The 15,465-nt window shown below is 46.5% G+C and overlaps 1 protein-coding gene across 2 annotated transcripts in view; it reads left to right on the top strand.

Annotated features, from left to right (window-relative positions):
- The window catches only part of LOC142579034 (splicing factor 1-like), a 54,802-nt gene that overhangs the window by 26,146 nt on the left and 13,191 nt on the right, over positions 1 to 15,465 (top strand). For both annotated transcript variants that reach the window (XM_075688841.1, XM_075688851.1), the window contains exon 7: positions 6,773 to 6,946. In XM_075688841.1, coding sequence (XP_075544956.1) covers positions 6,773 to 6,946 — 174 coding nt within the window. The remainder of the gene's footprint in view (positions 1 to 6,772; positions 6,947 to 15,465) is intronic.

Genomic DNA, 15,465 nt, shown 5'->3' with positions numbered 1-15,465 from the left:
TGTCGACATTAACCTTGAGTAGAAAGGGTGGTCGAAAGGTTTCGTTTTTGCTCGACTGCGCGCTCGACTGTGCACCGCGCGCGCTTTGAAGTTTCAGTTGTTTCGTTATTGTGTCGTGCTGCGCTGGTTCTGCTGGCTTGCGAAACTTGCATTTGGAACAAGCAGCGATAATGCCACGTCCATGTGATGTCGTGTGATGCTCGAACAGTCCGCGGAACTTGGCCAAGGGCAGTTGCAGCGGCGAATCCAACGTAACCTATCACTGTGTGCCAACGAGTGAACCTCTCCGTTCGAAGTGGTTAACATGCTTGAAGAAAAGAAATGAGCGTACAAAGATGTGGACTAAGGGAAGTACATGTACACCTGTCCGTTGTACATGTTCTTCTCTTAGTCCGTGTCTTTGTAGCGCTAATTTCTTTTCTACAAGTACCCTGTTTGCAGAACTGCACTGAATGAAGAGCCAGCGAGAAAGACGCGAGCAGTGCAGTTGGCGCGGTCCATACGTGTTTTGGAGGGTGGCGCAGCGTAGAGATTGGCACAGCCCATTCGTGTTCGGAGGGGTGGAAGGGCGATGGGAGAGAGGCGCACGGAGAAGGCTGGAAAATGAGTGCATGGCAGCTGTTCGATCAGCGGGCCATCGTGCAGTGGCTCAAATTTCTCGTTTTCTTTTTTTCTTTTCACGGGTTTCGCACTTCACTACCTTTTGGCTCGGACACCAAGCAGCCACACTTCATCGTTATGACTGATAATGGGGCATCGGGACATTGTAGTAAGCGGGTTATTTCACCATCCAAAGCATACAAAAGTTGACGGTGCAGCAGCTTCTCATTGTTATAACCTATATATTGTTAAAACTGGTATCGTTATAAGTGGGTTTGACTGTCTGTGCAAGAATGCAGTATCTAGAAATGCTAGTCATAAAGGTCTATTCTGAGGTATTGAAATCCCTATGCACTGTGTTAGTACAAACATATTCTCTAAGCATCTGCCTGGTCTGAACCCATTCTGTAGTTCCCCCAGGTATATAATTTTTCTCCACCCACTTCGACAGTTATAATTTTACAGCTTGCATTGCCATTCTGCATATCACCAATGTTACTGTAACTGGCACGTGTGAGCTTGTCTTGTCCTCTTTTACCTTTGTAGGTGATGATCATCTTACTTTAACACCATCCAACTGGAATTTCCTTCATTTTCATCACTTGCTCCGTGGCATTAGTCAGCAGGGCCTTGCTGTTTGGACCGAGCTGTTTGATTAGTTTTATTGAGATTTCATGAAATTCTGCAGCCATGTTACTAGGGACATTGTCTTCTGCTTTTTTCCCAGTAAAAGTTTTCTACGTTAAGTTATGATCTGTCAGGCTTATCAACATACTAAAGGGGAACTTACTGTGGCGCTGCCCAACACCCCCGCCAGCTAGGCCTAACTAGTGTGCCTTGTCTGCAATTCAAGTCGCGGCTTGGTGCTGGGTAAACACAGTGGCTGTGTCCCGGTCGCATGCTTCGATTCTTGGTTACACGTGGCTGTTTGGTCTAGGTATGTTTGCACCTGTGCAGCCTTTAAAAAATAGTTCTGGTTATTGGGCAGATATTTGCAACTCCAGTGACTAAAGATATAGATGGTGTATGCTGTATTATCATCACTAAATTAAGGTGTGCCAATGTTGTAAACGTTTGCTGTTTTCATTCAGTAATTTGACATTTGGATAAATTTGATGTTTCTTTTTCTTCCTGTGAAATGTCTATTACCGTATTTATTCGAATCTAGGCCGATAGTTTTCTTTTTTCAAATAATCACATACAAAACTAGGATTGGCTTAGATTCAAGGATTTTAAAAAAACATGCCAGTTTGTAACTGAAAACGATAAATATGGTGCATAGCTAGTGCTGTCTAGAAAAGTCAGTATTGCAGCCGCTACTAGCCGTGCCAGTAGCCAACTGAAGTACACGAGCGATGTCGCTCTGACCTGTGTCATATCGCAGCTGGTTCTTTTTTTCTATTGTTTTGGCGTACGTCGTGGCGTTACCCTAATGGCACCAAACAGGCGATGCCACTACAGTGCCGCTTTCAGATGAAAAGTTGCACTAGCCGCAGAGGCGGGACTTCAGTATCTATGAGAAAAACATCCGTTGTTGGAAGGAACAACGGGAGACGCCTTTGTGTGTGCCGAAACGAGGAGGTGACAGGGATAAGGCAGATAAGTCTGCAATAACAGAGTGCGGTTCACCGAGATCGCGCCGCGTTTCGACGTGTGCGATGCTGCACTGTCTGCGCATGCATGGGTGTGTGAACGCGAGCTTGCACGCATGGGTATGGGACTTGAGCTCGCGCGTCTGCAAGCTTACGTGTGGTCTGGGCTATGGGGACGGGGCTAGCTGCGGTGATGACGTAGAGTGAGCTCGGCTTGTTCTTATTAAATAAATGCTGTTATCTTGTGAAAGGGACACTAAAGGTTACTATTAAGTCAACGTGGACTGTTGAAATACCATCACAGAAACCTCGAAACGCTTGTTTCGTGCCAAGGAGAGACTTATTTTAAGAAAAAATGCGTTCTGAAGCGTCCGCGTACCTCTAGCGCAGTTCAAATCGCCCGCCCTCCGATCGAGGAGTACTGACATCATGGTCTCATAGTGACGTTGCGCCATCGGTGAGTAGAACGGCGTCCGCAGACGGCGCTACGGCTTTTCTGCGCAAAACGCGAACGCGCGGCCAGAAACAGAGCCAAGACAGAGCCGACAGCAGAGCGAAAGCGGGAGTATGGTGGCTAGCGGAAGGAGAAACGAATTACGTCCCACATTACGTCCCACGGCACACAGAGAGTCCGTTTTCGTTAAACTATAGGCTGCGGCGAGCTCGCAGCGTGGTCGGCGTGGTCTATGAGAAGCGACGAGCCTTTTCGCACTCGCAACAGGGCATAAAAATGTGCGAATCGACGCAAAACTCGGCCTAGAAACGTGCTTCGCCACAGCCAGGGCTCAATACGACCCAAGCTGGCACGACCCAGATGTCGTTTCCCGCACCGCCACCAGGCGCCGCTACTATACCTCAAACTCCAGCGCAAGACGCCCATAAGCTGGTACTTCATTCTATGACGCTAACTTCGACGCTCGTCGCAATGGACCCTGACACCGACAGATTGGCTCGCGATGGTGGGCTCAACTTCAGCGATTTGAGCACCGACGAGCGCGACCTGCTGCTGAGGGCTCGCACTGCCGGTGTCGTTGCGTACTACGACGGCGGCCTCGACACCGGCTCTCCGGAGCGGGAAAGCAATGAGGGCTTCCCACGACATCATATGGACGTGGCATTCTCGCAGCTTGTTCCAAATGGAAGTTTCGCGAGCCAGCAGAACTCTCACAGCACGACGCGATAACGAAACTACTGAAACTCCAAAGCGTGCGCGGCGCAGAGTCGAGCGCGTAGAGTCGAGCAAAAACGAAACCTTTCGAACACCCATATTACTGAAGGGTAACGTCAAAATGTTATTTTTTCTTAGAATCGAATAGACGTAGACAAGTAGCATTTTTTTCCGTCTTATAATCGAATGAAATGATATTTTTAATACGAGTAGTTGAGTATTAGTAACACAAATTATGAGGAGTCCTTTCGTCATCGGGCTAGTACCGGAATGTCGCTGGGGGGTCTCAAATCGTGTCATGCATTTACCTCAATTTCTCGGTTACTAAAGCTCTGTTCGCGATTATATTGACGCCTTAGACCTTCTAGAACATTGCTCTACCACTTTAACTTGAGTTTCTGGTAACCTTTAGTGTCCCTTGAACGCTGTGCTCACTTCATTTGTTCGGCCTACACTCGAGGTAATTTTTTTTTCTGGCTTCGGACATTCAAGGGTCGACCTAGAATCGGGGCTGGCCTAAATTCGAGTAAACGCGGCAACTATAGTTATATTGCTTCTACACGCTAGAATGGCACATGCCACTGCTTTTTGTTATTAGAGGGTTCCATGTGTGCTTCATTCGTGCTTTTTGACGGTGTGTTAACAGTGCGTTGACAGTGCTTTTGGTTGCTCGTGAGAGATGCTGAATCGACAAAGCTTCTACGTGCGAGGGCTTTGCTTTTGCCCAGACGCGGAAGGGAAAAGCTGCAAAACAAATAGGCATTTACACTTTGGTGTGTTCTGTCTCATTTAACTGTTGCTTACAGTGGTTGTGTTTAATCTTCCCCAGCCTAATCTAACGTGGATTAAAACGCAGGACTTTTTTCAGAAGCGCTCTCACTTGTGTGCACTTTGCCTCCTTAGCTTTCCCTTCATAGCCACAGAGAGTTGTCCGCGTGTATAAATTAGCACATGCTATTTTTATGTTGTGCAAAAGCAGTGCATAAGCTGCGATTGTAGTCGTCTTGTGACTGATTAGCGCTTGCAGTGGCCAAGGCCTTGCAACTTCTTAAGCAGACCAGTGTGTTCATCTGAGACATGCTTTTTACTACCGTGCCATTTTTTTACGAGTGAGCTTGTTTGATGACAGTGTGTGTGCCGCGGTAGAATCACTTCTCATCCTTGACGGCTTCCACCGTGTTTGATATTGAGTGCACATTGCACTGAGTCAAAGTGAAGCTACTGTTTGTCACAGCCACTGAGGACAAAAACTGCTTTCACTATCATGGATGGCGACCAAGCAGCTTTCAAGGCATGCCACGCTCTGAATATTTTCTGAATTAATGAGAGTTTGAGGATGTTAAATCATGAATTCTCAAAGTGGGTTCCGCAGGCTCTTCCTCGGGGTTCTGCCACTTATAACTAATCTAACCTAAGACAGCGAACACAACATACATTCGATCCAAGAAACCTCAATTACCCATGTCCGTTTGTCAAAGCACATCACAGTGCATAACAGAAACGGACAAACTGCACAATAAATCCACCAGCAGCTTGTAGCCACGCAGCCTCTGAAAACCGGCAATGGGTGTAAGCTTTTCGCATGAATTTCGGAGGCCGTAACTTACCACCACGTGCATTTATCCTGTTCGTACATTAGTGCTGCTAGTGTGCACGCATGATGTATAGGCCGGGGGATTAAAAAAAATAATAAATGCACAGAGTAGCGTAACCCAGCAGCCTTCGCCGCAGCGAGCGCTAATCAGTCACGAGATGACGAGAATTGTAGCATTGGCACTGCTCTTGTGCAAAATAGAAACAGGATTTGCTGATTTATTCAGTAAGTAAAAGCGTGTTGACATAGTAAGCATTTGTTTGTTTTCTTGACACTGTCAATAATGCGACATGCGGTTAATTTGAACGTTTCCTTTTTTTTTCCGGTTCCGTGAAATACGAAATAACGAGGTTTTGCTGTACTTGGAATAGAGTCGGTACTAATTCTAAGACCTCTTGTGATTAAATCTTATAAGTGTCCTCATGCGGTAAGCATTGAAAACTCATTCTTTTTCGGCATGCCTTGCTGCGATGCTGGCTTGTCTTAGCTCATAACGATTGCACCCAGTTTGGAGAAAATGAGTAAAAGCGCTGGACAACGGGACGTGACCGAGACAGACAAAGTGCTTCATCTGTCTCGGTCACGTCCTGTTGTCCAGTACTGTTACTCGTTTTCTTCAGGCATGTGCCAAGCCCAAGTTAGCATATTAACCCAGTTTGGACCATGTGGGTTGACATCGCCATCAAAGTAGCCTGCTGAACACCACCATTGGCCCCAAACATGTTGTGTGCTACGCCTAGCCTCTATCTCCATAAGGTTCCTGGCCACTTACTTCATGGAGCTTAGCAGGGTTCCCTGGGACCAACATGCTTGAGAACCCTTGCATTAAATAACGGTTTATTCTTTGGTCCTGCAAGGACCAAAGAACGAGTCTCAATGATCTGACTTCTTAAATTAACAAAAGTAGAATTAACAAAGCTTTATTGTTGTACACTGCTCTGTGGCATCAAATGCTCATAAATCCTGAGGTATGTGGTTGATCATACTATTTTAATTTGGACATACCAGACCATAGCGAATGCAGGCCACTGCAAAAACAGTGCAAGCACACAGTCAAAATACAGCAGCTGGGTAGTAACTACTGTAATCCTAATTTTGTGGGTATGCCATAATTTTGTGATGTGTACGGTGCCATGCATTTCTGAGGGACTTAATGGGAGGCAGTTGGTTAAACTATAGTTGTTTTAAAGTGTGAAGTGCAATAGATGACGCAGAATTCGTTGGTGAATGGACTAAAAGATGTTTTTGTTGTGGCCCACATATTAGTAATCTTAGTAGCTACATCGCAGGGGACAATGATATTGCCAATTGGCCTACAGGAGTAATGTAGGATGTGTTCAATTGTGCAAAGTGCACATAGTTATATGAAGAAACTTGCATTGCCACCACTTCTGCACTGTGAGTGAGATTATGGCAACCTTGCCATTCTTTAATAGTTTCAGTCTTCTCTCAACAGCTTGGTAGCTCTGCATTAGTTGCTGAAATTTACAAAAACTAATGGGTCATCGTGCAGATTATGTGCAAGATACAAATGAGGGTAAAGTTTAATCGTAGAATAAACAAGCAATAATCCAGCAGACATTTGTGAATAGTTTTCATGGCTAATTTAGAGATTTTGGCATTTGAGTAATTCTGCCATTTTGTTTCTTCTTCTTCGATGGAATTTAAATAAACATTGTTTTACTGTACGTTGGTTGTAGTGCATACCAGTGTGACACTCATGTGGCAGTGGTCTCTCAGTCTCTTAGTGCATGCGACCTGCATTTAGAGTAGGCTCTGGCTCCTCACTGATCATGCTTCTTCTATGTAATGGTGCAGTACATGTCCTTGATGGCTGAGCTTGGTGAAGGTCCTCCACCACCAAGCAAAAGTGGAGGGGATGATGCCAGCAACCGTGGTAGTAGTGGTCCCCAGCTAGGAGGCACGCAGGGACCAATACGTGCCATCATGGCACCACCACCACTGACTGGAGGCAATGCCCCTCTTGGAATGGTAAGTGGCACCTTGCAGGCTGTGGTTGCGAACTCTAGTTCAATCAATCAATCAAAAAACTTTATTCCATCCACAAATCTGTTCTTTTGTGGAAGACGAGGCCTTGAAAAAAAGTGGATCTATCCACTTGAGAAGCTTCGAGCCCCCGTTTACATGGCATACAGTGAGAGCATGGAAATACAAAAATGTGTGTACACGTTGAACAATGATAATTCTCTAAGGCATTCATGACAATAAGTTCATCGATGCTTTATACAATTGTAACATTGCAAAAAAAAAAAAACAGTTGGAAATGTGGAATACAATTGTACATAATATGAGTAATACTTGTTGGGGGGCTAGTTCGTGCATATTTCCAGAAGAGGGCTATAGCGCCGAAAAAAACACAACACACAGCAAGCGAGACGGGACAGGCGCAACTTGTGTTGTGTTTTTTTCGGTGCTATAACCCTCTTCTGGAAATGTACATAATATGTAGCTTTCACACAAAAGAAATGGATCAATCTTTCGCAACAAAAAATGCCTTGATTGCACGGTTCCCAGTTGTTTCTAATTTAATTCCGTATTGAAGAAGTTCGTTTAACAGCTTTGGAAGCGTGTGACGAAGCATTTGTTTTGTTAAAGGGACACTAAAGGTTACCAGAAACTCAAGTTAAAGTGGTAGAGCAATGTTCTAGAACGTCTAAGGCGTCAATATAATCGCGAACATAGCTTTAGTAAGCGAGAAATTGAGGTAAATGCATGACACGATTTGAGACCCCCCAGCGACATTCCGGTACTAGCCCGATGACGAAAGGACTCCTCATAATTTGTGTTACTAATACTCAACTACTCGTATTAAAAATATCATTTCATTCGATTATAAGACGGAAAAAAAGTTACTTGTCTACGTCTATTCGATTCTAAGAAAAAATAACATTTTGACGTTACCCTTCAGTAATATGGGTGTTCGAAAGGTTTCGTTTTCGCTCGACTCTGCGCCGCGCACGCTTTGGAGTTTCAGTAGTTTCGTTATCGCTTCGTGCTGTGAGGGTTCTGCTGGCTCGCGAAACTTCCATTTGGAACAAGCAGCGAGAATGCCACGTCCATGTGATGTCTTGGGAAGCCCTCGTTGCTTTCCCGCTCCGGAGAGCCGGTGTCGAGGCCGCCGTCGTAGTACGCAAAGACGCCGGCAGTGCGAGCCCTCAGCAGCAGGTCGCGCTCGTCGGTGCTCAAATCGCTGAAGTTGAGCCCACCATCGCGAGCCAATCTGTCGGTGTCAGGGTCCATTGCGACGAGCGTCGAAGTTAGCGTCATAGAATGAAGTACCAGCTTATGGGCGTCTTGCGCTGGAGTTTGAGGTATAGTAGCGGCGCCTGGTGGCGGTGCGGGAAACGACATCTGGGTCGTGCCAGCTTGGGTCGTATTGAGCCCTGGCTGTGGCGAAGCACGTTTCTAGGCCGAGTTTTGCGTCGATTCGCACATTTTTATGCCCTGTTGCGAGTGCGAAAAGGCTCGTCGCTTCTCATAGACCACGCCGACCACGCTGCGAGCTCGCCGCAGCCTATAGTTTAACGAAAACGGACTCTCCGTGTGCCGTGGGACGTAATGTGGGACGTAATTCGTTTCTCCTTCCGCTAGCCACCATACTCCCGCTTTCGCTCTGCTGTCGGCTCTGTCTTGGCTCTGTTTCTGGCCGCGCGTTCGCGTTTTGCGCAGAAAAGCCGCAGCGCCGTCTGCGGACACCGTTCTACTCACCGATGGCGCAACGTCACTATGAGACCATGATGTCAGTACTCCTCGATCGGAGGGCGGGAGATTTGAACTGCGCTAGAGGTACGCGGACGCTTCAGAACGCATTTTCTCTTAAAATAAGTCTCTCCTTGGCACGAAACAAGCGTTTCGAGGTTTCTGTGATGGTATTTCAACAGTCCACGTTGACTCCGTATTTACACGATTGTAAGTCGACCCCTTTTTTAAAATCTGAAAGTCTAAAGTTGGGGGGTCGACTTACAATCGAAACCAAAACATGGCTCCGCCAAAAAAAGCGATACCAACTAGAGCTACAACGTAGTTACAATTTTATGTTTGCTCTATGGCCCTACCCGTATTTTTTCGCTATCCCGCGTGTTTGTTCGCATTTCGGAAGGGTTTTTCAACATTTTTGAGAGTCTTACAGTGCATGCAACACTCGTGGGGGGGTGTCGATAGTTGATGGAAGCGCCGCTGTTCCCATTTGCGGCGACACCCTCAGAACGGCGGCGCTTGCGGGGAGTATCGGTAGTTCATGGAAGAGCAGACACCGCTCGCAGGTTTCTCTTTCTCTGTTCAAAGGCATTGGGCAACTTTTTGACGCGCTCCACTTGACTGCCGGCTACGTGCTACTTCTATGCTTCCCCAGTCGTCATGAGTGCTGCAGGCCCACTAATCGTTCGGCACTCGTTCACAGCAGCGTTCAAGAGGGCTGCCATCCTTTACGCCGAAGAAACGAATCACTGCGCAGCGGGCCGCAATTTCGATGTTTCTAAACGGGTGGTGCGAGAGTGGCGACTGCAGCGAAGCGAAATTTTCACCCTGTGGCGGCAAGTGAGAAATTTCCCACGTGCCGAAGTCTGGACGCTTTCCGGAGCTGTAGGCTAAGCTTGCGGCGTACGTCGCTGAAATGCGTGATCGGTCCCTGCCATTGAAGTGCGACGTGGTCATGAAATAAACCCGGACCTTCGCCTTAATTTTAAGGTTCTGCTCCGCCGTGAGTACAACGAGTGGCTGGCGGCAGAAGACTGCGAAATTACGCCAACCGGACCTGTCAAAAGAGCCTCCCTGACGGCTGCGTGTGGTTCGGTGCATTTCGCGTGGGCTGCTGTTCTGCAAGATGCCCTGGTGCGGTCGTTTGCCAAATTTGAAATATCGCTGGACCACGACGCGCCGTGGGACCGCAGCAACGATGACGATGGCAGCACTAGTGAAGACGAGTAGTCCAGTGACCATGTCAGCTACTAATAAATTTTCGTTATCGAATGCGCCCTCGGGGTTTTTTTTTTTTTTTTTTTTTTTTTTCGGTCAAGCGATATGGGGGGGTCGACTTACATTCGAGTCGACTTACAATCGTGTAAATACGGTAATAGTAACCTTTAGTGTCCCTTTAACATAAGGCGTGTAAAGGGTATTCTCCAGGTATCATCACTGCGTGAATTATAAGACCTTGTGAGTGGTGTCAACTCTGAAAGTGTACGTAGAAGACCGTCTGAATCATATTTATATTTTCTGGCTAGATTTAGAGGGTACAATTTATGCATGGTTACAAGATTGTATTTTATAAATAGAGGTTTTGTGTGCGCAGTTTTTTCAATGCATGCAATGTGACGAAGTGCTTTCTTTTGTAATATAAGCAACTGGTTTAGGTTCGTTAACGTGGTTGTGCCCCATACTAGACAGCAATAATTTAAATGTGAAAAAAGTAGTGCATTCTAAATATGAAGTTTGGCAGCTGTTGGTAAGTGGAACTTGAATTTCGCCAGAATTCCTATTGCCTTTGCAATCTGCGCAGCAACATGGTTAACATGGATATGCTTTTGGAAAACTACACCAAGTGACTTTACTGAGTCAACAATTTCTATACGTGAATTCCCTAAGATTAGATTCACAGTGGGTGTTAACAGTTAAGTGGGTGTTAACAGTATCGAGTAGCATGAAGTGCTTTGGTGCAGTTTTATGAGGTAGTGTCTTCACAAGGGAAACCATTTTCTTGATGCGTACTTCAATAATAATAGTAATCGTAATACAGTGATCAAAGCACTGTGCCAATAGACTGCTGTCACAGTAGCTTTTACTTTGGTACTGCTGCTGTAATTTAAAAGTTGCTGGTGGTTCTAGTTTCTGTATAAGACAAGCAAATAATTTGTTTATGTGATGAAGGGGGGACGTGGTGATTAAAAGTTATCGTTACTTATTTATGATCCAAACTTGATAAAAATTGGCACGCTTATTTAGTTTCTTCTCCTGATTCTAAAAACGCAGTTATTTTTTCTGTAGGTTCATTATTTCGTTACATAATTAAGAAAACAATGTCTTTTACAATGTCTTTTGTTCTGACTGCAATAGACAAATAACCGCTGCGCAAAAATAGACAAATGACGTATGGTCCAATAGAAGAAAGCACAAGCTTCCCAACATAGGAGGAAGAACTGCTTCCTATGTTTGGTGCTCCAAACATCTAGCTTCATGCTACAAAAACAATTAATATTATATCTGTGATAGCTACTGATATATCACAGTAAATGTCTTGTTGGGTGTGCAAAATTAGTATTTTGAGAGAATCAAGAAAACAAATAAATGTCGTATTTAATTGTGAAGAGTCACAAATGTGTGCTCATACACATTCCCAAAACATTAGTAGGCTCCTGGGGCATAGTCACTTTTAGTACCTGTGTGGCGCTTTTTGAATAAGCACTGCACATTTTCTGCCGATGCACGCTTGTGTTCAGACGCGGCTGATCGGCGCCGGTCTTTTTCCTCCATTCGCTGCATACGGGTTCATCGGGCCAGGGTTCATCGAGAGTTCTAGCAAAATGCTTCCCGAGGTTCTCCTGCAGCCAGCATTGAATTTCATCACTGCTTCCGCCACTGTAGCCTCAACGCTGAAGAGGGATGCGTGCCGCTCCTTCGGTGCGAGCAAGTGCAGGCTTTCATTGTTGTTCCGTGTTTTGCCTCGCTGGCAACGTTCAAGCAGCATCTTGTCAGAGAGCCGTTGGTAGATTGGCAGTAACGCCTTGCTTACATGAGTAGGTAAATTGTAGCGTTGCTTCGGCACAGGTTGGCCTTTGGCCTTTGCAGCACTTTGCCGGCACCAGGAATCGGGACCTTCTGGACAAAGGCTATGATTTGAGATGACATGATTTGATGTTACGTGATAGTAGCTTGCCATCACGGCCTTCTCCATGGCTTCAATGTCACCAGTGTGGGACTTCAGAGCCCATTCATAATAAGAGCTCAATTTGTTGACCAAATCTCCAGTCAACCTTCCTCTTCCACCAAGTGGCTCTGAGCCAGGCCCCTTGTGCTTTGACAGGGCATTATGTAGTGCTGTCCCCATCCTCTTATGGACATGGTTGACACAATCTTCTTCGTCAACTTGTATAAAGCCATATACTTTGGCCTCCTCTAGGGCCAAGAAAGTATGGCTGTCACCGTCTGACAGCACAGTTGTGTATCTTAGGCTGTACTTTTCCAGCGATCTTTTGAGTAAAATGAGGCCAGCCTCCACCCCCATTTCACCAGCCTTCTTATCCGTATTTTTCTGGCACTCATGACTGGCTTTCCATTCTTCGTATGAAGGGTCACCAACTTTTGGTCCACGCTCCATATTCCGCCATAGCGCTCCTTCCGGCATTCCGGCCATATTCGCGCTCCTTCCGGCTGATTTTTGCGCTACCACCGCATGCATTACAATTCATTAGTCCAGCAGTGCATTCACCGATTCCAGGCACACCACGGTGAAAACAGTATCGTCAAGCGAGCCGGTCGCGTCATCGCCAGCGGACAAAATCTCCGACTTACGGCTCACTGCTGCGGTTGACGCAAGCTCTTGTAGTTTCTCGTCGAATTTCCTGTCGATTAGCTCCAAATCTGAAGGCGTCAGCATAACAGTGTCACGACGGATGCGGCTGGCGTTTTCGTCACACCACCTAGGCCTAGCACTCCGTCGGCTCCATCAGTTCCGTCGCTTGACGCTGTTGGTGGCTCGTCCTCAACAACTTGCGACGCGGTGGGGTGTTGAGCATGGACTTTTCCTTTTCTTTCCACACTTGTGCTTAGAGTCAAACTTTCAGAGCGGAGGAGGCATCGTCACGCGTACTAGCACAATGATTGTATCGAACATGGCGTCTCGCCTGCACCTCTGCTGCGGCTAGCAGACAGCTCGGGAGTGCGCCCAGCCAATCATGTGGCGTTATCTTGTCACGTGCATGTGACAGCCAATGAGAATGCGCGTTTCATCTATTCTTGCTGCCGGTTTTTGTATTGAACAAGCAAGCCTAACGAAGCGGCAGCGCGCTATATTTGAAGCCGAAACCGCGTTCTTTCAAATGAGACCAAGATGGCCGCCCTCAAGGCACTTGTACGCGAGCGCGGCATCATTGAATGCGTGTCGTTTTAGCGTCGGCACACGTGAAAAATCAGGTGCCCTATCTGTTTTTAAATTGTTTGTATGGCTGAAATATGACCTTACGAGATTGGAAACTTGGCAGATAGGGAGAATAATAGATGTAGATTAGAGAAATGCTATTTCCCAAAATTTGTTTTTTTATGATATTTTGGGTCTAAAGACCCATGCCCCCCCTGAAGTGACATATCTGTGCAGTTTTATACTTGCAGTCGAATCTCATTAATTCGAACACGCTTAATTTGAAGTACCGGTTTATTTGAATTGGCGCCGTGGTCCCGTCAAAGTTATATGTATTCCAATGGGCTAAAACACCCGTCAATTCGAATGCGCAAGCATTTTCAAAGGTTAATTCGAACATACCGTGCTCCAACAATGCTCTCAGCAGCGTGCCAAATCACGCGACGGCACCTATGACCAGCACTGGTCTGACTCGCCATAGAGGGGAGGCTTAGGAGAAACTCCGCAATGCCGTGCGCGCGGGGGAAGGGGGGGGGGGAATGGCGGAAATTTCACCCTCTCTCAAATGGCAAGATTGTTGTTTCTGTGTCGCGCCGTAATGCCCCAGCCACACTAGTGGCTCAACGCGTGCTGCGGGAGGGATTGGTCTTGGGTCGATTTTTTGTGACTCACCGCAGCGGCAAGCGAGCTGCGAGTAGAGGAGACTAATAAGTGATGTGCGCACAGGAAACTAGTATCATGTGGGCCCACCCGACTGCTCTATTCGTACTTCCATCTGGTTCAGCCGGACTGCTTGTTTCGCACTATTGTCTCGTTGTGTCAGCTCTTGCTCGTGCTTGTTTTAGTTAGCTTGGTTGGTCTCGGTCGCACTTGTTTCTTTACAATGACGTTTCTAAACTGAGATGTCCCGATGGAAAGGTTGTTGGTGACAGTGCGCTATATCCGAATGTGTACGACAAGACGGACCCTAAATACAAGGACGCGAAGGTGACACCCAGTACCTCCTTCTCCTTGTCTTTTGAACGCGATGATGCTGAAACAGAAGGGAGTACACCAACATGATTATGATCAATAGCAATGACTTCGTCATCTTGATAAGACATGACTCGCGTGTTGAACACAAGACAAAGAAGGTTAACACAGTGCAGATCTGTCAGCAGACAAAGGAAAAAAAACACAAGCACGCCCAGTCCAGCCTCGGCAACTCTGCTGCTTGGGTGGCAATAAGTGGCAGAGATAATTAGCGCCATTCAGCAAGCTGGTGGGAAAGCAAATCCACTTCCCTCCCGCACTTCCTCGCAACTGCGCTCCCCTTGCAACTCCCTCATCTTCGCATGCACGGTCTCCGTGCGTGCTGGCTTGGCGCCCGCTTAGCGTGCTCCTTGAAGTTCCGTTTTTTGCCGTTATCGGGAAGCGAGCGTTGGCCGGCATGGGCAGTTTCGTGGTCCTCGCTTGCTGTGTGCTTGCGCGCTGCAATATTTCAGGAGTCGCACCGTTCGTGCATTGTGCTATAATGCACAAATACTTTAAAAACAAGTCGTTCATTTAATTCGAACAAATGTTTGGGCCCCTTCGAGTTTGAATTATCGAGATTCGACTGTAGTTTACAGTTGAATACATGGATAAAGTAGCATATATAATTTTTTACGAGTGCCATAAAGCTCACACAACTAGTTTTTGCATTTATAATTGGCTTGGCATTGCTAGGGCCTATATTGTGCACCAGTCCATATTATTTTCTACTTTTTAATCATGTTGCACCGAGGGTGCGATCCCAGTGAAGACGGTGGTGTAGAGACACCCCAGCAATGTCTGAACCAAGGACTTCAAGAAAGTGTGCCCAATGTGAAAGTGATGCATGACATGTGAACACCCACAAGCAAATTCACTGGTGTGCAGCCATTGGAAAAATGGGGGTGTGAAACTTCCAGTAATTAATTGTTTGATTGGTAGACAAGATTCTGTAAGCTCTCGCGTGCCTCACAAAAAGAAACACATGCTCAGCAGTATTGCCGGTGTGCTAGCGCGCACCTGTAAACAGTGTATTCGCTAGCTTATGGGAGTGCCATGTGAGCGAGCATCTTGCGCTGCGAGAATGCCCATGATAAAGTGCACAAGTGCGGGCGTTAGCATGCGGTGGTAAAGTAGGCCAAGCGGGAATACTCCCGAACCACTGTGGTGGCAGCCAGCATAATAGAGCGAAGAAAAAAAAGAAAAAGAAAAATGTTCGGTCGTTGCCGTACGTGTATAGTGGTGACCTTCAAATGGTTAATGAATTGAATCGGGCTGCTATGGTTAGTATCACCAAGTTTGTCTCAACATTGCACCGTGAAGGTTATATTTAATTCATACAGTCGCCGACCGAATTTCCGGACCTCGCAGGCACCGAAAAATAGTGTGAAAAATTGAAGTCCGAAAA

Source organism: Dermacentor variabilis, chromosome 1, assembly GCF_050947875.1.
Source record: "Dermacentor variabilis isolate Ectoservices chromosome 1, ASM5094787v1, whole genome shotgun sequence".
In the NCBI taxonomy this organism is placed as follows: Eukaryota; Metazoa; Arthropoda; class Arachnida; order Ixodida; family Ixodidae; genus Dermacentor; species Dermacentor variabilis.
Note: the sequence above shows the minus strand (reverse complement) of the source record. Positions and strands in the feature narration are given on the sequence as shown.